Source organism: Lagopus muta, chromosome 7, assembly GCF_023343835.1.
Source record: "Lagopus muta isolate bLagMut1 chromosome 7, bLagMut1 primary, whole genome shotgun sequence".
Lineage (NCBI taxonomy): Eukaryota > Metazoa > Chordata > Aves > Galliformes > Phasianidae > Lagopus > Lagopus muta.
In genome coordinates this window covers 40849258-40874508 of record NC_064439.1, presented here as the reverse complement: position 1 = coordinate 40874508, position 25251 = coordinate 40849258, and the positions used below count along the sequence as shown (strand labels likewise).

General features: G+C 37.0%; 1 protein-coding gene across 1 annotated transcript in view; it reads right to left on the bottom strand.

Moving 5' to 3' along the window:
• COL6A6 (collagen type VI alpha 6 chain) overlaps positions 1-24710 on the bottom strand; it is a gene marked incomplete at its 5' end in the record, with an annotated part of 43792 nt that extends 19082 nt beyond the window's left edge. Inside the window, 20 exons of the mRNA XM_048952191.1 lie at positions 282-335; positions 967-1032; positions 2026-2088; positions 2339-2392; positions 2633-2677; positions 3692-3718; positions 4150-4221; positions 6792-6845; positions 8239-8331; positions 8467-8612; positions 9044-9122; positions 10286-10638; positions 13188-13763; positions 15114-15698; positions 16099-16647; positions 17442-17993; positions 19026-19649; positions 20043-20639; positions 22145-22735; positions 24554-24710. Coding sequence (XP_048808148.1) covers positions 282-335; positions 967-1032; positions 2026-2088; positions 2339-2392; positions 2633-2677; positions 3692-3718; positions 4150-4221; positions 6792-6845; positions 8239-8331; positions 8467-8612; positions 9044-9122; positions 10286-10638; positions 13188-13763; positions 15114-15698; positions 16099-16647; positions 17442-17993; positions 19026-19649; positions 20043-20639; positions 22145-22735; positions 24554-24710 — 5337 coding nt within the window. The remainder of the gene's footprint in view (positions 1-281; positions 336-966; positions 1033-2025; positions 2089-2338; positions 2393-2632; positions 2678-3691; positions 3719-4149; positions 4222-6791; positions 6846-8238; positions 8332-8466; positions 8613-9043; positions 9123-10285; positions 10639-13187; positions 13764-15113; positions 15699-16098; positions 16648-17441; positions 17994-19025; positions 19650-20042; positions 20640-22144; positions 22736-24553) is intronic.
• Positions 24711-25251: the final 541 nt, after the last annotated feature.

Below are 25251 nucleotides of genomic sequence, written 5' to 3'. Positions count from 1 at the left end.
AGGCTGCACTGAATTTAAAGCTTATAATTTCACATTAATAAGACCTGAAATTAGATTTGTAGCAAATTTGATTTAATTAAAAAAAAAAAAAAAAAAAACATTAGCTACTAAATTTGAAGCAAAGTATGCTTCACTGTTAGAATTATAGATTTGTTTTGTTCCTTTTTACTGCAGGAATTTTTTAACCCCACAAAGAAAACAAGATTTGTTCATCCTCTCAGTGGGAACACCACTGTATCTTGGATCGATTATTTCTACTCTGTATTGATCACTATTCTTACATCAGGACCAGCATGGCCCTGCTCTCCTTGGAGTCCATGTGGTCCTGGGTCTCCCTGCAAAACAAAACAATAAGACCTTTAAATACAGTTTCTTCTAGTTGTAATTACACTTTCTTCTCTTTATGATCCTTCTTAGATTCTTCTCCTAAGCAATTTTATTCCAACCAGTTACATTATGCTAAAAGCTGAGTCATTATCTGCAAATCACTTGTAGGAAGGAACTACAAAGTACAGTGATCATACTTGCTTTGAATTTCCAATCGAGCAGTTACTAATTGTTGACATTTTGTCAAAGCTTTTGTGAAACCATTTTTATGGACTATGGTCTTTCAGCTGTACTTCTTAAGATGAGAAGGGAGTAAGGTTTGCTACCAAAAAAGTCATCAAAACACAGTTATTCTCTGAGGAGTGACCTTCATCGTTCTTCTACTACTTTCAGCAAATTTTGCAAAGACATGCATACATACACAGCTACTTGTTTAAGCAGAATCAAACTTTTAAAAACAGTGGATTTTTCTTGCATGCTGCTAGAAAGCTTTAGTGGCTTTTAACTCATTTTAAAACTTTGTGTTGCAGATATGCACTAAAGGTAAATTTAAAAGAGCTGCTTAGTCACTAGATAGGAAGTACATCTAAGCAATTATCCAAATCCTCTTTCTTCTTTAATACAGATTTACTTGCTTACCTGCCATGCTGGGTTTCCTTTTTCTCCCTTAGGACCAGCAATATTATTGTCAATCCCAGGATCTCCCTGGAAAAGTTCAGTAGAAAACTAAACATTTTCAGTGATCACACCTTTATTACTCTACCTATAGATGCAGAACATGGAAATAGGATTAACAAGATTAATCATCATGGCAGATGATTAAAGAAATGCATAAAGGCTATTTAAAAAATATATGCTTGCAAGAACACTTTATAGGCACTTCTGCAAAAAGGTGAAAATATGTATCACCAATGGGAAACAAATCAAATCCTTAAAACACGAAGTTGTTCTGGTTGAGTAAATTGAGCTAAGATCGTGCCTAATTAATGATTCTCAGATGAAGTTGTATTACAATAGTTATATTTAGCCATCTGAAGCTACATATACATGAAATCCTGATTCCTCAAAGAAGCCCAGTTACTATGACATCTGATATCTTTCATAAGCTTTAGAAGACAGGAGCCATCACTTTATTCTTAACTCTTCAGAAAAACAAAGATCTTTGAAATATGGATGAGAAGACAAAGTTGAGATACAATAAATACAGTGCCTCCAGTGAAATTTTTATATAGGGAGCTCTGGAGTACAACAAAGAAGATATGGTGGCACAAAGAAGTGAATTACCTTTGCATTGTTATAAATTTCTAACCAAGAGTCAGTTAAAAGGGATTTTAAATGATTGAGAAATTCCTCTTATAATGAAAACCACAAGGGAGGAATAAATACCTCCAAAAGGAGCTACGTTGTTCATAGTAGAAACAGAAATAATTAAATATTCCTTGCAGAAATGCAAGGGACAACCAGAAGATCTAAGGCTTAAACATCTGCTTCCAAGCAACGTATTAAAACAGATCAGTTCATCAGCAACTAAAGAGTACAGAACTCCTGAATCGTACCATACTTTTTGGACAGTACTGCAACATCTAGAAATGTGAAAAACTCTTCAAATCATGTATCACATCATATCTCAGGTAGCTCCATCATGAAAACCAGGCACAAAACTGGTTCGGCAGAACAAAAATGAAGAAATATACTTACATGATCTCCTCTTAGACCAGGTTCTCCTCGTTCACCTGGTTCTCCTCTGGGGCCTTTTCTGCCCTGAAGTCATAAAAGGAATATAAGAAATTCTGGTATAGGTAGAGACAGTACCCATGGTAGTGGAAGGCCAGATAATAGATCTAAGTCAGTGGAGCTACACAGATTTGCAACAGGAGCCATCATAGAGAATGGGTAGCTATATGTACTAGATACTGTAACATATTAGAGAACAAGTCAGGGGCATTACAGAGAGCGCTACACTTCAGACAGCTGTTTTCATAAAATCTCATTCTTATAAAGGATATTTTACCCGTTTTCCAGGGCTGCCTTTCTCTCCAGGAAATCCAGGAGATCCATGTTCTCCCTAAACTCACAAAGAAGAAAGAAAGAGGAAATGAAAAAAATAACAGATGTTCTTTCTGATAAACGTGCTTCTCAAATTCTGCCTGGCAGGATCCAACTTCTATTAGACATGCAACTCCAAACAACTAAGTTTCTCCCTAAACAACTGAATTTCTGTTCAGCTTTAAAACCCATTCAAAGGCAAAGAAACTTGTACTTTTAAACCCTGAAATAGGTTTCTCTAATTGCGCTTCATGATTACCTGTTCTCCATCGATGCCATCAAATCCACTCTCACCATGCTCACCCTACAACAATAAACAAAACCCCATCATATTAGCACCAATTCACTTGTGTCTTTTATCAGGGAAGAAGTGATGACTCTGCTTTGGGAAACTTGGAAAAAAAAATGGCGTGTAGTAGTAATGGCTAGCAAGAACAGTTTAAAATAATGATTACAACATAGAACTAATAATTAAGAATTTTTAAAGAATTATTAGCTTTCAAAAGAATTAATATTTAAGAACAGTTAATGAGAATTGATAAAATTATAGATCTTTTCCAGGATTTAAGTTGTATTTTGTTATACAGTTTTGCACAAATTCAGTACCTTCAAAATCTAGGTATATTCCAAAACATAACTAGCTTACAGGTTCGCATTTTGGGTTTTCCATTAATACTTTGGAAATAAAACTGGCCAGGTGTAAATCTTTTAAGAACAGTGATTTAGTTTAGGACAGAAGTAAGAGGAATGAGGAAAAAGCAGTCATTTCAGATCACGTAGGGAGCATGGGTCTAATCTACACCCATTGTATGATGCTCTCCATGAAGTTTTCACTCTGAACTTCAGGCTGGACATTAGGAAAAATCTCTTCTCAGAAAGAGAAGTAAGGCATTGCAGCAGGTTGCCTAAGGAAATGGTAAGTCACCGACCCTGGAGATGCCTGAGAAACACATACAGGCACTGAGGGAGATGGTCAGTGGGCATGGTGGGGATGGATCGATGGTTGGACCAAGCAGTCTTAGAGGGCTTTTCCAACCTTGATGATTCTATGATTACTGGATATAAAGAAAAAAATAGATTTCATTTATTGTTAAAAATAGAACAGTTAACTGAGACCACAGTCATTTTACTACCCTGGAAGACAAAACAGCTCACACTTAAATTAATTCTTATACAAACATATTAATGGCACTTTAAATACTTTGATGCTTTTAACCTGTTCCTTCCTATTTTTTTATCTTACAAGGTAGCGTGAATTAAAACAAAGCAGAACATTATTCTCCTCAAAGAAAAATTGATTACACATGGAAACACATACCTGACTTCCCTGATAACCCCTGGATCCCTAAAAATGAAAAGAAACATCAATTGAATTTGGTGACAATCTTCAGAAGCATGATAAACCAGCCTGATGTGAAAAGGCACTCTGGGCTCAGTATTTGTAACACTTTTTGGAAAGCCCCCTACTGCCACTTTGGGGATTGACCCCTTTCCTTTATGAAGAGGTACAGCCTTCATTATTACTTCCATCCTATAATGATTTGTATTTTTACCTTTGACCAATCTGGAGCTGGTGATGGAAAAGCTACTGGCAATAACTGAGTCAGCAAACTCCCTTGATTCATTTTGCTTATAAAGTGCCTCCCAAAAGGAGAGCAAAATTGTACACTTTTACAACTGGAGGTCTTGCTCTCCCCATCCATGTTTCAGGAAAGCAGCAGCACAGAACAGTTTTGCAGAAAACAAGATTAAGAAACACTTCAGTGACATACTTGCCTTACGGCCTCTGGCACCTGCACATCCCCTATCTCCTCGAGTCCCATTGAAACCAACTGGACCCCTGTCTCCCTAAGAAGCAAAAAAGTGATGTTAAAACTCATCCTTATAAAGATGTTTATTGGTTAAATAATTAAGATTAAAGCAAAAGAGAATAATAACATCACCAGCAGGTGTGCTGATAAAGCACATGGAGATGAGTGTGGACAGAAGCAGGTCAGCTGACCTAATCTGGGTATAATCCCTACCATATGATATCATGCAAAAAAGAAAAATCTGTGGAGAGAGCTGACTGGGGGCAGCACCACTGCTCAAGGGACTGGCTGAGCATCAGTAAGCTGGTGGTGAGCAATTGTGTTACGCACCAACTGTCTTGGGGAAAATATATATTATACATATATTATATATATAATCATTACTACTTCTTTTTTTCTTCTTCTTAGTAAATAGTTTTCATTTCAAACCACAAGTTCTACTTTGATTTTTCCCAGTTCTCTTCCTCTTCCCATAGAGATGGGGAAGCTGTATGGTGCTTTATTGCTTGCCAGGTTAAACCACACAGTAGATAAAATTATAAAAAAAAAAAAACACAAAAAAACCCAGAGCAAACAAGAGCTCTGGTACTAACAGGTAAAAGAAATAACTTGGATATCCTGACATCAGAAAAACAGAGATGACTTTCTGCTTTCCTTACTCATTAAACTCGTCTCTCTCTGGACTAGCAAAAGTGCACTGTGGATCACATTCTAACTTAAGTTAGACAGAGATACCACAGAGTCAAAATACAATATAAATAAAGTTTGAAACCTTTTTTTTGGCCTGACTGCTGTCTGTGTGACACATTTTGACTAACATCTGAGCTGGATAATACACAATTATAATCCAAAACTTTCCAGCATTATCTCTGCAAACTCCCTGCTGTGTGGCATCTCCTATATGTAGCCTATTACCCACTTCCTGCTATGCATTTATTATATTCAAATGTTTTGGATACTTAAAATATTTATATTACGGCTGAAAAAAAAAAGTTTAGCCTTTACTAGGGAAAATTTACCATGTGAAATTCACTTTTGAACTTCACATGCAGAAAACAGACAGCTTCTGAGATCTTTCCATGGTACAGAAAAACAGAAAAAAAAGCATCAGGAAATTGAGAAGCAAGACTTACATAATTTAACTGCTCTATCAGATCACTCTACATTCTCAGAAGGTTTAAAAAAAAAAAAATAGAATTTTAATTCTGTAAAATCACAGAATAATAGAAACTTTTTGGATGGAAGGGACCTTAAAGATCAGCTAGTTCCCAGCTCCCTCACAGGGATAGGATCACCTTCCACTAGATAAGTCTGCCAAAAACCCCATCCACTTTGGTCTTGAATACTTGCAGGGACGGGATATCCACAACTTCTCTGGGTAACCTGCATCAGTACCTTACATCCTCATGGTAAATATTTTATTCTTAATGTCTAACATAAATCTATTCTCTTTTGCGTTTTAAACTCCTTATCCTATTGTGCATCTGTTCACACACAAAGAAAAAAATTGTTTTGATCCATTCACAACTTCAAAAGAGACAAGACATTGAATTTTTCAAATCAAAATACTGTGGCAAAAAAATAAAAATCAGATATTTCCTATTTCAAAGTATTTGGAATATTTTCACTTTAAAAAAGAACCTCAGGGCTTCAATTTTAATTTTAATTCTGGAAATTGCTTACATGGAATTTTATTCTATCATTAGAAAAATCAGGCTATGTGAAAAATAAATAAATAGACAGATAAATAAATAAATAAATGTGGATACTGCTCAAATAGCTACAACCAGTGATTTCTAAAGAAATCATTAAACCACCATCCTGATGCAGTTTCCTGATAATGCTAGAAGACAACTCTTCATTTCCATCACCACTTTCAAGAGAGGGTTGGCTTCCTGCAGGCAGTCTAACCAAGGGCAAAATTTAGGCTGAGTAACCTACTGTGAAAATTGGAAGTCCACTGCAGACTTTGCAATTAAATACACAGAAAGAAATCCTTCTCTGGTTGTTGGTTTGCAGACTTCCCACTTGTAATTAGGAGTGATATTCAAGTTGTGTGCAGTACTGTAAACATAGTAGTTTGCTTTTAGCACTAAGAAAATTGTCACTTACACTTAGCAAGATTTCTTTTGTTTCCAGACTGCAAAAGAAGCAATATTCCCAGGGGACTGAATTTTGGCATATGTACACTATGCAGAACTCTTTGATAGGAAGAGCACAATGCAAAGGATTTAGAAAGTCACCAAAACACTGCTGAATTTAACTTTGTTAGACAGTCATAAGATATTCAGCTATGCTAAGAAGGGATGGGATGGCCTTTTTTGCAATAATTATCTGCACAATCTGCCATGGAAAATAAGAATACGACTTAGAATTATGCCACATAAGATCCTATTCTGTGATTCTGACTGACTCTGTTTCTACATTAGAAGCTCTTACTTGTTATGGTGAAGTGCAGATGCACATAGAATCAAGTCCATGTAATTGTCTTCAGATGCTGCTTCAACATATTTTAGGTTAGGATTGATAAGACTGAGCGAATGAGTAAGTGCAGGCAGGTTCAGGCATCTATAAACACCATCTTAAAAGGAAAGAATGTTTACTTACAATCCCACCTTCCTCACCAGGGTGGCCAGGAGATCCTCTGTAACCTGTACTTCCCTGAAAGACAGGAGCAAAAGAGAACACTCTTCTCCAAGCACACTGAGTTTATTTGCATCAAGTTACTCTGCCCATGTGGACAGAAAAATTTTCTTGAAAATCAGATCCAGTTAAGCTAGGGAGAGCCAGGTTCCACCTACTGTGCTAATACAACCACTCTGCACAGAGTTCTGCATACTTGACACTGTTGTGGAAGAAAAAAATTGGTAAAATAACGTTCAATATAAGGTTCAAAACATTATTTCAGGAATTAACAAACCTAACAGATTAACAAAGCTTAGTGGGTTATTTGGTCAAATTAAGTATCAATCTTTATGATTTTGAGGAGGAAACCATAAGGAAATTCTAAGGTGAAATGAAAAATATAAGGAGGCAAAAAATTGGATAGGACAAAGATTTTGCAATAGATTAAGACAACTTTGTGAATACTAAAACTTTGTATTTCAACTGACTCAAACCCTCATAGCCTCAGGTTAAGTATGTGTAAATCTATTTAGTATGCATATATACACATCTATTGCACAGGAAATAGTACAGAGCTTCTAGAAATTGTGACAAATTTGTGCTGCAAAAAATGTTTTTAAGACTGTAAGCTGTACAACCCAACACATCATGTCCATCCACCTGCAGTACAACTACATCTACCTTCTGAACACTGTTTCATCTGAGCGTTATAGTTCAGATTAATAAAGCAGGTGTAAGAATACCAACAAGAGTAATGGAAGAAATCAGCGTTACAAGACTACACCTTTGCTAAGAGATAAGTAAAAATGGATTTATCTGCAACCAGACAACTGAAGAGTGTAAAATACAATGACAAATTATTTAGAGTGTTCCCAAAACAAGAAGAAATAATGGAATTAATGTAATATATAGTCTCTATTTGTATATTATACTAAAAACCTTAACAATGAGGTCTACTAGCATGCTGTAGAAGTGATGAAGTCTGCTATATTTGAAACAGATAATAAAAGAGATAATAAAAAAACCTGAAATGTTGTAAATTAGTGCTGTATTGATCAGGAACAAAAGTCTCACATCTTGTGAAGAGGGGTTTTTATTTCCTACTCTCAGCTTGGCAGTTGCCCATTTCTTATTCACAGTTAGCTAAAAATGTGGAATCATATCAGAAATCATTTTGAAACCCCTCTCTATTTACTGCTGAATTCTGTGAAGAAGAGCACTTAGCTATAATTACGGAGGTACTTCCATTACAAAAATACCTTTGTAATAGCAACATGGTGAAGAGAAACGATTACATTACATCTTTTGTCTCCATCCGTCCTAATGGCAAAGGTTATGGGCATCTGAATGCATGCTTTGTATTACTACAAAATACAAAGAGACATTGAAAAAAATAAAGCAATTTTTTTGTTGACCACAGCTCTCCTACCTTCCTCCCAGGATTTCCCCAGCCTCCATGATCACCAATTTCTCCAAGGCATTTACAAACAACATTACAGCATTTTCTTTCTGCAACAGTATCCTGAAAAAAAAAGAAAAAAAAAAACAGAAAACATAAACAAACAAACAAAAAAAAAACATGTAGCATAGCATTGCTGTAGAATAAATTACAGAACACAGACTTCTTCCCTTTTGTTTATGTCACAAAAGCACTTACAAGGTTTCTCTGCAAGATGCTTGCAATCTCGGGAAATCCAACACTCAGAGGTTCATTGTATCCAAAACCTCTGCCAAACTCTATTTCACGAAGTGTAGTCAGGTTCTGACTATTATCCAAGCCAACTAAGAGAAGGGCATCAAGACCTTCAAAATAAGTGTAAATAAAAGTTTGTGAATGCCTGAACTAAATTATTTAATCAGCAACATGATTGTGAATAATAGCAGTTCTCTAAAACTTAAATTTTACATTGCGTTAAATGAAATAGAGCCATTGAGAACAACATATGAGACAAAAATTATGACTAGTGATTTTCCAATTAAATTCCCTTCTTCAGAAGGAACTGCTTCTAAAGAATACAACTAAAGATGAAAAACTGTGAATGCCCTGGAACATACAATTATTCTGAACGTCATGAACATGGATGGTTCACACGGGGAAGCACACACTCTCCCAGTCACTTCTTCGTAACTCTGAGTGCAATAAGTCATATTATTTAGAAAATGTATAGTATCAGAGAAATACATTGGGCTTCAGGGCAGTAGGAGGCCAGAGCATCAAGGCAGTGCTGTAATACCTTTGAGTCGAAAGGCAGTGGCTGCTTTTCTGAGATCTTCCAGTGAATCATCCAACCCATCTGAAAGCACTAACAGAACCTGTCAGTAAAGAGAGTAACACTGAATCACTTGAAAAGAAATATTAAAAGCTATGTCACCGTAAAAAAAAAAAAAAAAAAAAGTAGTTCACATTGAAAACTGCCTATAAGGTAGTTTAAATTCCACTATATTGTACAGACCTGGAACACACTTGATAGCAAGAGAGCAAGAATACAAAACCCTCTCTTACCTGAAAACATTCCTACTTGAAAGATGCGTCTTGCCTGTCAGTTCTTAGCATTGCTATTAATTGTATTATATCTACCATATAGTATGCTAACCTGAAGATCAGTTCTGCTGTGTCTTATCTCCTGAAGAGCTTTGCTTGTGAAAGGTGTTCACCTGTACGTGAATATGAAAAATAACTCCGAAGAAGCAAAAATTTTCTCTTTCTGCAAGACCATCTTCAGCTGGATGCCATTTGAGCTGCACTGAGTGCATCTCCAGGTGCCCTCCTGCCTTTCCATAGATGCTTATGTCCCTTCACTCTTTCCCACATAAACACCATACCACCCAGCTTGAGTCTCTCCCTAATAAGACTTAAGATGTGGTTTAACTCACATAAGGATGAAAATTCTAGCCCTTACTATTGGATATATTCTCACCTTTTCAGGCGAAAGAATTATTGTCAAGCCTCTTTCAGGGCTTAGGAAAGAAGAACTTCTTACAGTTCTCCCAGAGCTACCAGTCTTTTCCTATTTCTCTCCTCATCTTTCCCCTCCAAATCAAAAGAAATCTTCTCAGGCCTAACTCATCCAGTGCATTTCGTTTCCTGGAAAGAGGCTGGTACACTGGTTTACACTGGTAAACCATTTCCTGCTCCCAATAGTAATGACTCCAAGTCCTCCCTCCTAAACTCTGATCAACATCTTATGTTTCCTACACTTGCTTTACTGCAGACTCTAGAGAACTACGTCGGTGAATGGAAATTTTCCTTATTAAAAATAAAGGCAATGATCCTGAAACACTGCACTGTGTTCTTTCACTTAATTGAAACTAATCCTTTCATTTCAAAAGAGATTAAGTCAAGCCTTCAACTTCACCAATTCCTGATTCACCGATTTTTGAGCTCCCTTTTGTTTCCACAGAATAATCAGCACCAGAGTCAGCAAATGTTAAACCATGTGTTTTTTCAAGTGTATATATTCACACCATTAAGTTACCTTCACTTTAGCAGCGGTTGCACTAAAAAACTTCTCCTGAACTGCCTGTAAGAAGTCTACGTTCAGGTAAGTATCCACCACTGTTTGTGCATCTATGAACTTCTGTATGATCTCTTCATTATAGTCCTCAAAATCCGAGTTGAAGAGGAATTCCTTGGTCTGTGACAATACTTGGAATTTGAACCTAACGTTGATTGGAAATCCAGCACTACAGCTGATATTTGGAAGAGATTTCATCTGGAATAAAAGCCTGGGGAGGAATGTTTGCAATTTCTGTTTCAGAAGCAGTGAAGATGCAGACTGCATACGTCTTGAAATATCAACTGCTATAGCAAGGTCTATATTGCAATAATCTGTGAAGAAATTAGAAGAAACAGGAGACTATAAGCATACAATATTTATGTTATTTGTCTTTCATCATAGTACTGTGGCCATTTGCTCAGAGAGAATCAGAAATTAAAAAAAAAAAAGTAGAACTCATGCATTGAGATAAAAACTAAGATAAAGAAAAGGAAAAGCAAAAAAAAAAGAAAGGATAATAGTTATCACTATATGTATAGTATGTGATGCACAAGCAGTTTCTAACCACACACTGACCAACATCCAACTAGTTCCCAAGCACCAGCAGGCCATCAAGACCATCAGGCCCTTTTACAACTCACCTTCTGCATGATGTCAGATAGTACAGAATACCTCTTTGGCCAGTTTTGATCAGCTGTCCTAATCTAAACTTGCCCCCTCCCAGCTCTAATTTCTACTAGAAACATTGGTGTGTTGCCAACACTGTTTTTCTACTAAAACCAAAACATAGCATTATACCACACACTATGAAGAAAAACTGTCCCAGCAGAAGCTAAGACACAGAATCATGGGAGTGGAACAAAATTCAACATGGTAGATTTAAAACCAGAAGTCAGAATCAGTGAGACGGTATTTCATATTTTCAGAAAACCTAATAGTCTATCAGTTTCACTGGGGCTACATGAACTAGCAGCTACAAAGGACTGATCTTATTCACTAGATGCACATACGCATTCAAATGCAAAACAGCTCACTGTTCTCACTGTTATTCTTCTGCTGCCAAATGGCTCAGATGGCTTAAACTTATAAACATTTCCACAAGCTTTGCTATCAACTGAGAATATGTAACACATATTCCAATTGCAATGTGAAGCTTGATAGCTGACTGTGATTTATCATTTTGTCACAAGATCAGATAGCACATACAAATACAGAACAGAAGATCAAAGAAACAAAAGCAATAGTGGGAGAATCCCTGAAGTGTATCATATGATATCCACCGTGCTGTAAGGTGAGGGCTATCTCCGTTACAGAATTGATTGTAGAGCTTGTGATAACAACAGTAAGTATTGCAATGTGATTAATTCCTCCACCACAACCTACCAAGCCAGCCAAAGTACTCACCTTATTTCTCCTGTACATTGATTCTCAATTTGTCATACTGGATTTCATTCTGTGGCCCTACATGCACTGTCACCTGTCATCGAACAACTGCAAGGAAGCCTGAGGCATGTAATTTTAGGTGGAAACAGTACATTCCTTAATTTTGCTCCCTTTTCACCCACTAGCTCTTTAGCATTTAACAAATATAATGTTGTTTTTTATATTTGCTTGTTTGGGCTAATTATTATGGATAAATTTGCCATATAAATTTCATTGCAGTTTTATTACTTATAGCTCTACTTGTAGGGGAAATCAAAGGTATGTAATAAAAGAACACAATGCAGACAGTAAACATACAGAGCTCACAACTGAAATGAAGAGTAAAACTTGGTTAGGTCACTACAGAAACAGGGAGAGAAGCCCCAGGAAAGATGAATGTGCTTCAGCAGTTTAACCAAATAAATCCAGAAACAATTTCACCTCAGAATACAAATTGTTATGTTTCAGTTCTTGCAGTACAAATCTGCCATTTGAAGGGTATGATTAACTTCTAAGCAGTGCCAAAACCTTTCAACGTGCAAGGTCACAGACAATGCACCATTACAGCCACAAAATCTGACTGACTTTTAGGTCTCAGAGTAGTGTTTCTGCTTAGTCCATAGCAAGAAAGTATTTCTCTTAAACAGTTTTACATATATATATATGTATATTTTTGTATATATATATACACACACACACATACACACACGGTTTTATATATACATTTATCTATATATAGTATAAAAACTGTTATATATATATTATAACAGTTTTATATATATTATATATATATATATAACATACACACACACACACACACACACACATATATATATATATATATATATATATATATATAAATAAAACAGTTGCCCATTAGCCAGAGCTTGTGAGGTTGCCCATCTGATTTCAAGATTCAGAGAACAGCAGGGTTATAAAGGTGATCAACATTTCAGGAAAGAATGATTTTTTCTAGTTGTGCATGGATTTTACCCTTAAAACCTCTCCACAGGACCTCTGTAGGACTTAATTTTTGTCAACAGTTGCTACTGACAGTTCCTTTGGAACAGGATGGTCATATTTAGCTATAGACAGCATAGGTTTTTGGAAAGGCTCTTTTTCAAATATCAGTGAATTGTCCTTTTTCTCTCTTGTAATTAGGATATCAGAGGCACATTTTCCCTGTGTCCTTTCAGACAACAAGGAATGATGAATGTGAATGCTAGATTTGAAGCACTATCTCACCCCAGAAACCATTTACCATTGCTAAAAGAATAATGGTTCTTGTCTGAAAAAAGGTGCAAGTCTAGAAATTTACAAAACTGAGTAACCTTCGCAGAGCTATTTGGTAAAACAGTTGCTCTGCTTCCCAGCATAGTTAGGTACTTTTGCTAGGGATTGCACGTAACCACGTGGATATTCTCCATTTCATATCCAACAATAGATTTATGCTGCTTACCCTGGTTAGCCGAGTCTTCAGGTTCACAGATCTCACTGGTAATAGTGCTCCTGATTGTTTTCAGCACATCAAAGTTCTCCACTGTGAACACTCTCCTTGCATCACCAGCTATTCGGAGCAGCTCAAAAGAGTTTACAATCCCTACGCCAACTGCAAAGACGTGTATCCCATTGCTTCTCAAAGCCATGGCTGCATCATCCACTCTGTCAGCAGAATATCCATCTGTAATCACAACAAGGTTCTGCGAAACTCCTTGGTACTTGCGGCCTCCATTGGCAGGCTCAAAAAGTCTCTGGGCAAACTTCAGTCCTTTGCCAGTGAATGTAGAAGATTTCAGTTGCTCGATTCTGTTTATCTGTTCCTTTATAACGGTGTCACTATAGAACTCATTAAGATAAAATTCCTTCTGGGGTTCTTGACTATATTGGACTACTCCAACATGTACTTTGGCCCTAGAAATAACAAAATTGTCCACAACATCCTCCATGAAGGTCTTCATGATGGAAAAGCTGTTTTCTGATATACTTTCTGATCCATCTATCAAAAATATCAGGTCTGCCACATGATTGCTGCAAACTTAGGGAAAAAGCAAGGACAGGACACAACACAACAACAACAAAACAATTAGTGAGGAACAATTTTGGCATGGTTTAACTTTTTACTTATTCTCTTCAGTGTAAGCCACTAGTCAGAAAAGCTGTTCACAGAGAGGCTGTGCAAGGACAATCTACCTGTCATCTATCATCAATCTTGAAATCTTCCTTGCATGGATAAAATTCATCCTTTCCTAGAATTAACTTGCAGAATAAATCATAGTTCTTCACATATCAGCTAAAAGACTGTTTGAGGACAGCAATAAGAAAAGAGAACTTTGTTTACAAGTCAGTCCAGCAGCTGAGGAAAGTCAGATTTTACCTACCAATGAAGCAAAGTCAAAATAACTGCCACAAACACTCACCTTCTCTGAACTTGAAAGGTCACTGTGAGGAGAAAACTCTTGAACTACATGACTGCTAAGGAGAAAGACAGATTCTACCTGGAGAAAATTCTTGCCTGCCATTTTCATTTCCTAAGTAGAGTTCTTTCACATGTTTATGGGCAGTTTCTATTCAGGGTATCAGAGGTGCAATTCACTGGATCTAATTTTTGGTAGAAAGAGCCTGATTCTGGATGTTGTGCAGTAAGAAAAAACGGTGGTCAAGAAGCCAATGCAAAATGAGTCACTGAATAAAAGTCTTTCTACAGGTATCATGTGTGCTTTGATAAATGGAATCTCCTAACACTGGGTCCTTCTCTAAGCACAAAGCATACTTTGAGAAGGGATGTACTAGGAACTGATGTGCTGTTGTGTACAGGGTAGATGGAATCAGCCACCACATACATTTGTGAGCAAGGGCCACACTTACACTAAGTGCAGATACACTGGATTTTTAGCAAAAATTGTATCTATATTTGTTATACTCCTCTCATTCTTACCCCAGTTTCACACATATGATGGCATTTGAACTACCCAAGTACACTGGGTACAATATGGTGATATATTTGTTATTTGTTTTAACACATCTGAACCTCTGTATCTTTAAAATTTAATATTCTTCTTTGGGATGAGCTTTGTATAGTGGGGCAGAACTCCTAAGTCTAAAGTTCTAGCATGTGTGAATAAAAAATAGTTTCTAGGAGTTAAAAGACATCTGCCTCCATCAGTGTAAGCAACCCCTTGGAAACAACTGACGGAAGACCATTCACAGGAAGTAACCTTTGTGACTGAATCTTCATGTGTGCTGTATTTTAAGCACAGAACCCTTTCCAGACTTTTCCACTCATCCTCCTATTATATCCATAGAAAATATTTAACACCGATCTTCCCTTTCGAACTCTGCAGTTATAGAAAAAGACCTAGTGGATCTGTTCAAAAGTCTTCTTTACCTGGCTTAGATTTCTCACACACTATCTGAGTCAGGTTTTCGTGAATGTTTTCTAGTGCATCATAGTTTTGTGCAAAGAATAATCTTCCCTGATCTTCAGTAATCTCTTCAAGCTCTTCTCTGCTTGCTTTGCTCACTCCAACAGTAATTAAGACGATTTTATCTTCCTTCAACGCCCTTATGGCCATTGGAAGGTTGTCTCTATCTGATGGCACTGTTGGTTCATCAGTAATGAGAACAAGGATCCTAGTGACAGCAAGAGATGATGCACGTCCACCATAGTTCACATCAAATCTCTGCCTGGCAAAGCTCAAAGCTCTTGCTGTGAAGGGCTGGCCTGACAGAGGCTTCAAGCTGAATACTGCTTCTCTTATCTGAGACTTGGAAGCATACGAATTCAGTGAGAATTGCACCTCTGGCTTGGAGCTATAGACCAAAACACCAAACTGAACTTTGTCCTTCCCAACCACTGAGTTGTTAACTACTGCTTCTACAAGCCGAAGCATGCTTTTGAACTGCAGGTCTGTAACACCAGATGATCCATGCACTACAAACATGATATCAGCAGCTTCTGCTCTCTTGCACGCTGTCAGTGGAAAAAGAAGAAAAAGAAATAGGGTTATAATTCTGTCTCTCTTTATCACTCCTCAATGTTCTTCAAAACTTTGTACAGAGATTTCTGTTCCCATGTTCCAGCTGTAACCACAAAGTGCAGAGTATTTTACAGAAGAGGAGAAATACTTATTTACTTGCTTATGAGGAAAAGAATGAGATTAAAGCCTGCAAAAAGAACAAGTTCTTTTGGTAAAAGAACATAGGTTCTTATACCACATTTCACTCCAGTGACACTGCATCATATGGGGGTGACAGATGTAAAATCCACTATGAAGACATAAAACAAAATCTTCCCTTATAAAGAGTTAACGGAAAAAAAAGAAAAAAGTACCTGAAGAGAGTAAACAGAGAGGGTTATCATCACTACTTACACTTCTGTAGATTACAAATTTCAAAGAGAATCTGCTTTTCTGAGAAGTTCATTTCACTCTCAAAGAACACTTTGTCTTGGGTGCCAGTGATCTCCACAAGTTGTGAATTGTTCGCCTGGAGCAAGTCAATAGCGTATATAGTGATACCTTTGTCTCGGATGGCTCTGGCTGGGCTTTTTACTGAATCTTGGGCTTCTCCACCAGTAATCACTATCAGGTACTGTTTTAATTCAGGACGCCCTCCTCTAGGAGGATCAAAGTAAGAGGCAGCAAAGGTCAGTGCTTTCCCAGTCAGTGTTCCCGATTTTATCTGCTGTATTTCTTGAATGGCTCTCCGCACATCAGCTATAGTGCTGTATCTGTCCAGCTGGAACTCTTCCCTTATTTCAGAGCTGAACTGAATCAAGCCAATTCGAACATTATCAAGCCCAACATCTACCTTGATGACAAATGACTGCATGAAATCCTTTATCTTCTGAAACTCAGCTGGTCGAATACTGTTTGAGCTGTCCACAAGGAAAACAATATCAGCTCTCACATTTTTACAGACTAAGAAATAAAGGAAGAAAAAAAAAAAAAAAAAAAAAGGAATAGGTTAAAACCACAGATTTCACCTGCACTTTTAACACCTTCACTGCGTCAAACCCCAAAAAATCTGTAAATGACGGACTGAGAAGACAGATGTCCTCCGCAGGCAAGGACAGATGAGAGCGAACAGGAGATTTAATGGCTAACAAGTAAAAGAAGGCTGGAGAGCCTTTCTTCATCTCCCAGTTTTAAGAGAAAGAATTCTGCGATTTGATATGGTTGGCTTCCTCCAAGTTAGTATGTTGTACAGTAAGATCTGTTCATCCTGGGTAAGAGTAGTCTGCACATGTCAGAAAAACACCTCAACTTGCATGCTGAATAACATGAATTTATCTCTTCATAAAAGTCAGCATTGTGCAATGCTTAGACTGTTCACCTGTTCAGAACAGCAAGTATCCTGATATTAGACTGCAGGTAATTATCACTGGGTTCTGTGTCTGTTCTCATGAAATATGCCAATATGCAAATACTTAGCACATGCCAATACGCAAATACTTAGGGTTTTACTCTAGGACACTTCATTACTTGTTGGATTTTGACTTCTGGTATTTAGCCTCATTTTACTTTGCTTGGTGACTGGTACAGTTGGTATCTTGAGATGTTATCTAGTCTTGACATGGCAAAGTCTGAGATCACCCACATACAAATCTCTATTTCTGGCACATAGCAATATCATTTTCAGAATAATCCGAACTGTATGAACACAACCTAACACTAACTGCTTGGAAGAGATTAGGCATAAGAGATCCTCTTACCATTTGTTGAACAGACTTCTTGCACAATTTCATGTTTAATATGTTTCAGAGAATCAAAGTCATTTACAAAAAACATTCTATTTTTTGTCTCCGCTATTTCCTCCAACTCTTGTTGAACAGCATCCTTGATGCCAATGGCATAGATAATGATTCCTTGTTGTCTCAAATCTCTTGCTGCCTGATTCACTCCATCTTCAGATTTACCATCTGTAATCACTATCAGAATCTGTGGAACATTTTCCCTATAAGCCATTTTGAACAGAGTTTTCATAGACTTTAAGGCATTTCCAGTTCTGGTACCTCCACCGATTTGATCAATATTGTCAATTGCCTCTGTTAACCTCATCATTTGGTTGTGCTGGCCAATTATGATCTCTGTCTTTGACTCAGATGCATACTGAACCACACCAAAGCGAACATTGTTAGCTCCAAGTTGAAACATTCTGATAACCTCATTCATGAATGTTTTCATGTCCTTGAAGTCGGACGGATATATGCTTCCAGAACCACCAATCAAGAAATAAATGTCAGCTTCCTCTGTGTCCACACAACCTAACAAACAATAAGAAAAAGATTACAAAAGTTTTGACACTTCCAGGTGTAAGAAAATCACTTTACTGTAACACAATCTCAAGAAGTAGGTAGCTAAATGCTACTAATAATTTTATTTGGAAAGTCCTTCAGTGTAAAACCTTATAAAATCTTGAGTGTTGAATAAATTGAATAAGAAATTACCAGACTTCTCTGCACCAATGAAATGCGTCAAAGCAATATAATAGAATAACAAAAGCCACTTTTGTTACTGGCACTCAGTAATAAAAAGGACAGTAAGCATGATGGGATAGAAGTTAAGACTGGAACAGCTATTAGAGTAAGAAAAATAGAAGACAGATACAGTGGGGTACAATAATAGTGTGGCAGCCTGCAAAGACAAAAGATTGAAGAAGCACAGCTAGAACTAAAGCTAATTTGAAACAGAATGGTAAGAGAAACTTTTTTTGTGACAGACTGGGTAGAATTTAGGTATGAAGATAAAAATATTACCAGGGTTTGCATTGTGAGAGACTAGCTTCTTGAATTCATAGTAACAGCATGGCCTAGTTACTTAGCCTAGCTATTATATGGAAGTGAGAGACAACATTTTACTTCACTGTCAGAATTCAGAATCATTGAACACCTACAAGTGATTTTAACAGTTGGAGCTCTTATATAAGCTGGAGTCACATAACAGAGAATTGACTCAATCTATTTGTAGATATTGTTAAGCTGTGCAAACTATAACAGACAATTAACCCGAAGAATCCTGAGAAGAATCACTTTCACTTGAGCATGAGGAAGATTTGAAATTTGCTCAAGGGGAAGCAGCAAAAGCTTCCTGTCACCAAGCAAAAGCTTCCATCATATATAGGGGAGGGTTCCAAGCAGGGCAGATCTTGGCTGGAGGATATTTGAGTCCATAATCACCAGATCTTTATAAACATCTCAAATATATTTCTGAATTTTAATTTCCCCTTGCATTAAGTGCAGATTTTGTACACATCAGATCGGCAGCATGGAAATGACAGTTTTATGAATACTTCTTACCTTTCTTCAGACCTTGTGATTGTAACGGGACTACAAATGTTTTTGTCACAATCTCATTACAAAGTTGTTTCTTTATTTTCCATGCAATATTCGACAGTTGTAGAAAAAACTTCAGGGCGGTAACATGAGTCCTTGGGGGATACGTTGCAATTTTATCAAGTTTGCTACCCTCTGTGATATTCTTGATGCCCACAGCATAGACTGTAACACTCTCACGTCTTAGTTTTGATGCTGGTTCAGTGTAATCATCCGAGGATTGTCCATCAGTGATAACCACAGCAATCTGCTGCACTCCTTGTTTTTTTCTGCTGCCTGCCTCTTGAGTGAAAACCTTATTCCTCAGGAATTCAATCGCTATTCCAGTATATGCTTGCCCACCTCGATATGGTAAATTCTTCAGGTAGTTCAGTATTTCCAGTTTATCCTCGAATGTGTCAAGAGTGAACTCTAGTCTTGGTTCATTACTGTACAACACTAGCCCAACTCTTACATTGCTTGGAGCAATATCTAGGGCATTAACAATTTTTAACAGAAAAGCCCTAATCAGCTGGAAGTTTTTTGACCCAATTTTGCTGGATTCATCCACAAGAAACACAATATCTGCCACTGTTGCACTAGAACACACTAAAAGCAAAGTAAATAAAAGGAAGATAATATTACTGTAGGTCACACTGTGGAACTATGGTTACATATAAAATCCCATATGGCCATTTCCTAGAAACAAAATCCAAGCAAATTGCTCCTTCATTCAGAACAGGCAATTTCACTGCAGCCAACCCCTCAAGGCCACTGTCCTGTTCCCCCTAGTTAATACAGATTTATAACATGCACAGGCAAACATTGCAACTGCGTAACTAAAGGTGGTGAATATATATTTTTTCAATAGAACATCTCTGTAAAGGTGAAGCTATCAGGCATTTGCACTGTTTTTCCCTCCCAGCCACCTGAGAAGTTGCTCTGGACTACCAGTGAGTTAGCTACTCAGCCTGCCAGTTTTGCTCTTTTGATACACCATACCTGCTGGCACACTTGAATCAAGGTCATAAAGCTTTTGAAGTGAAGTTTCGATGTTACTGACAATGTTTTGTTGCACAAGGTCAATGCTCTCCACTTCATAAATCTGATCAGCCTTGCTAGAGAGTTCTCTCACCGCTTCTATCATGTCAAAGTATTCAACATCAACTGAGGTAACTTTCACCCCCATCTCCTCTAACATCCAGGCTTCCTCCATGACACTGTTTCTGGATCCAGAAGATGCGAAGATCACAACAACCTGTGGAGTGCCCTCACTGAGCCGATTTCCAGCACCGTTCATTAAAAAGGTTTTCTTCAAAAACTCCATGGCACTTTCATTCTGCAATGAGCCTCCAGTGAACGCAATGCTGCGCTGAATGTGGTCAAGCAGCTCTTCTTTGTTTTCATATGTGTTCAGTAAAAACTCCACCTTTCCTATGCCATTAAACTGGGCTAGGCCAACCCTATGCTTGTTAAGCCCAACATCTAGCTGCCTGACTACTTGGGAGATGAACTGTTTTACCCTTTCAGACGTTGAAGGCTTCATGTTCTCAGTGGAATCAATAAGGAAAATAACATCAGCATATTGTTTTGCAAATGCTGCAGAGAGGAAAAAAACATAATGAAAGAGCTGCTGAGACACTTGTATCCAGACTTGGTTTGGAATATAAGCTAAAGAAGAATTGCAACATTGTCATTGATGCTCACCATTTTAAGTTTGGACATGAGCTTTAAGTCTACAACATACCATTTAAACATGCTACATGGTAGCTGTAATATTATCTTTTGGCAAGCTAAGCAAAGAATTCTAATGAAAACAGCTTTATTTTAAAAAGTATTAAAAACATCTTGAGAATCTTCTATATTTGACAGTATTTATACTGAAAAAGTTTCACCTTCCTCCCACCAAATATTCTACTTATGACTTTGGGGGTGAGATTGTAGGCCTTATTTAATTACAGTAATATTCCACTTATAAAGGTCTTCTACATCCCTGCTATAATCTAGGTTGCATTTAAGAACTGGACCCATCTGAACACTTCAGAATAAACTCATCTTAATAACAATCCCATGAGGACTTGCTCCTAAAGGCAGAAAGTGCTTCAAATATCAGAGGAAGCCCCAGAACATAAATAAAGTTATCCTAACTCCACTTAAAGTTAATGGAAAGAGATGCACATTCCAGGAGGGGAAGGCAGATGCAAGAAAAATGAAACAAATGAAGACTTAAGTGTGTCTTTCAGTTAACAGTTTATGATGGAAAAGGAGGTTAGAGACAGTTGCCTAAGTACCAACATTAGTGTCTAATCCCTAACTTTTTCTCAACAAGTAATAACGTTATCCTTACTGACCTCTACAAAACAGCATAATATAGTTAAAATTTACAACTAATATTTTTAATATTTGTTACTGATTTAAATGCCATATTCTTCATTTTGATATTAGTTTTGCCTACCATTGCTTTTTTTTTTTTTTTTCATCCCATCCTCTTTCATGGTTCAACAAAGACAAAATTTTTTTTTTTACAAAACAGAAAACTTTCTGTGAATTTTGTTGTTCAGAAAATATATTGAAAGGATTGGAAAATATGGCTTCTCTTCATTTTCCTCACTCCTAGAATGTTCACTCTGAACTGAGTTTTTAGGAGTAAAATGATTGATAAATAATTGATAAATAATTGATAAATAATCGATAAATAATTCTGTGAAGCTGTTCAATGACAAAAAATATTCTATTAATGGCTCTGCCAGTACCGATGAGGTTGAATTGAATGTATTTCATTAAATCAGCAAATTCGAACCTGATTTTCTTCACAGTCCATTAAGGTTCTCCTTACAGAGAGTACTGTGCATAAACTTATCTTCATTTTTAACAATTAAACCTCATTGAATTCAACATAGACACTGAAATGTGCTTAAAAGAACAGGAACATCACCCTGAAACTATGACTTAACTCAGATTTAGCCCCATTATTTTCAATGGAGCTACATTACAGCAACAGTTGTATAAAATAGCATCAAAATCAAGACCACATTTCTACATTCTGTTTTCACAATTACATGGAATTGTGAAACTGAAATGGCACAATAAGGACAATTTCTTACCTTGTATCTGGTTTTCAATTGCAGTGCAGAAGTTTTGCAAAACTCTTGTGGAGAGATCTGGAAGGTCATCGAAACTACCAATGCTATACAGGTATTTATGGAAGGGTTTGCTGGCTATTTGCTGAAGCTCAGTTGTATTCTGGATACCAATTCCAACAACGTAAATGGAAATGCCTCTGTATCTCAGTTTCTTGGCAGGCTGTTCTACTTCATCCCTGGATTCTCCACTGGTGATAAGAATGGCTAACTGAGGGACATAACCCTTTGCTCTACTACCAGCAGATTCCATGAAATACTTTGTGCTGACGAAATCCAGAGCTCTCCCTGTGTATGTTTCTCCACCTCTGTACGGCAAATTCCCAATCTGCTCCAAAACATCATTTTTCAATAAATACTGATTCAGTAAGAATACTTGGTAAGCTTTGTCACTGTATTGGACCAGTCCAACTCGGACCGCATCAAGGCCAATGTCAAAACTTGAGACCAAGGAGGAAAGGAAGTTCTTCACTTTCTGAAAGTTCTCCTGGGTAATACTTGTTGAAGTATCCACTATAAAGACAACATCTGCCATCGTGGCATTAATGCAAGCTGCTCGAGAAAGATGACATAGAAAAACAAACTATCATCTCTTTTCTAAAATCGTTCATGAATAAGGGATAACAGAAAGTACATTTTATTCATCATGAAAAATCATAATTGTTGTATGTTTCTGCCTTGTCTCCTCTCACCTTCTCCCACTCCCATTATTTTGAATATTATAAATGTAGATTTCTACTCAAAATTGGCAACACTTAAGAGTTAATATTATTGACAACATATGAAAGAGGAAGAAAGCTATACTTTGGCAACACACTGCAATTATATAATTTATCTACAAACAGAAAAAGCATCAAAGCTGAGGAGAAATAGCTCTTTCAGGACATATCATGGGCAAACTGTGCAACCAGTCCAGTTACCTCTTCCACAAAACTTTTATAGAAAATTGTGAGAGCATCACTACCAAGCAACAAAATCTTTTACTTTATAGACATGCCTATCTGATGGCTCACTCACTATTTCTTGAAGTTCAGGCAGAGCAAAATCTTTAATGCCTATAGCATATAGCACAATGCCTGCATCCTTGGCTGCTGTGGCTGAGTTTTGAGTATTATCTTCAGCTTGCCCATTTTAGAGCAGCAGTTTGAAGAACCTCTTTATTTATTTCTTTATTTTGCTGCTAGCACTTTCAATGAAGTGATTCTCTAACATAAACTAAAGGATACATCCAGTTTTGGTGCCTCCTCCCATGTAATGCAATTTCTCTATCTTCTGTGAGATACCATCCTTGTTATAGTAGAGGCTGAGCAAGAATGAAGCTTAATATACCAAGTGCATGGTATATTAAGCTTCTTTTTTTCCCCTTGTTCTTCACACTGGGGGTTTGATGCCACGTATTTCCATACCATTGTTAAGCAAAGAAGAGATGCTGAAATTCACACCAACACGACTTCCATACACAGCTTGCACACATGAAGTCATAAGCAGAGAATGCATATGGTAATTGCTGTACTCTTTTCTGCGTATGAACCACAATAACAAGAATGCACAGACTTGCTGTCAAGTGAGCTACAAGGAAAAATTACTTATACACTTTGAACTCCAGACTGCAAGCATGCATTACTAACAAGTCACACTGACTTAAAGAGGACTAAACAGATCTACTTGTAGGAAATACGGAACTCATGTATTTCCATGCTTTTCAGAGCACGAATGAAGTTGTAACAATTTCTTTAAACCAAGATACACTAGGAAGATGTTCAGCAACTGAATGGTATGCTTCCTCAAGCAGTAGTCAGTTATTCTGGAAGATTTAAGATAATAATGCTAATAATAATTTTGCTAATTGCACGAATGCAAATACGTATCTGGGCTGCAAGGTTTCTAGCTAGGACACAACGCAATCTCCACCATAAAACTTCTTCCTTACTTCTGAAAATACATAACCTCATCACACACAATCAAAAATGAATTGTAATAAACTGTTGCACTTCATTTTACTATCTTTAGGAAAACCTGTTCCCAAAGATCTAAGTTTGCAGGAAAGACTCCACAGAGGAGGGATCTCCAGAAAGAGATCCTTCCCATGTGGCAGTCAGCCCTTAAATGGGGTCTAAGAGAGGTGCAGCCAGGCTTCAACCCTTCTGGTCCCACAGCTGAATCGCCTTCACCTGTGCTCCATGGCTGACTCAGTGCTTGCCTCAGGTGATCCATCAGTGCTTCAAGCCCTGACTCAACGGATCCCATACACTACTTAAACAAAAATTAAACTGTCACAAATTCATTGTCTCTCACCAGCACTGAATACATGTAGGAAAAGAAAAACTATTAGTTTGAAAATGAGATATTTCTTTAATGTATTACCAGTATTACCAGTCTGTTGTGCATCTAGAGTGCCAAAGGTGGATACAAAAAGAAGTACAAGAAGTGATTTCCAATCATCCATTTTGAAAATCTCCCTAGAAAAACAAAGTAAGAAATACAGAGCATAATTTCTCAGGAGTTTGATAGCTGTGAGTGAAGCGGCTTTGTGTGCATTTTATTAACATCACAGAGGCTTTCTAGTTCTATACAGTTTAAAGTAGCATTTTAAATTCCAAGTTTCTTTCCTTATGCTTAACATACACATTTTGAACATAGAACTGTTAATGCCTGACTTCTGGTGCGTGTCTCTACATAAAATAGACATGGATAAGAACAAGCAATTATTTACAAGTTAAATACGCTAGTTAGTCAGTAATGAAGATACCATACGAAAGAGCTACAACTCAATGCTAGGGGAAATGGGAATGATAATCTCAACAACAAAGTACAAAATTAAGCTACATCAAGCTTGAGCACACTAAACAGTGAAGAACGATACAGTTTTGAAAAACTTTCAGTTGTAGAACATAAATACACTAAATATTTTATAGAACACAAATACAGTAAATAGTTTTAAGAATAAGTGGTAAGCCAGGTCATAATCATTGTCTTTGCTTCATTCCCTACTCCTTTTTTAATGATAGCTAGCAATTGCTTATATTTTTTGAATGCTACTGAGCTGACAAGTTCATATAATACCCAACCTA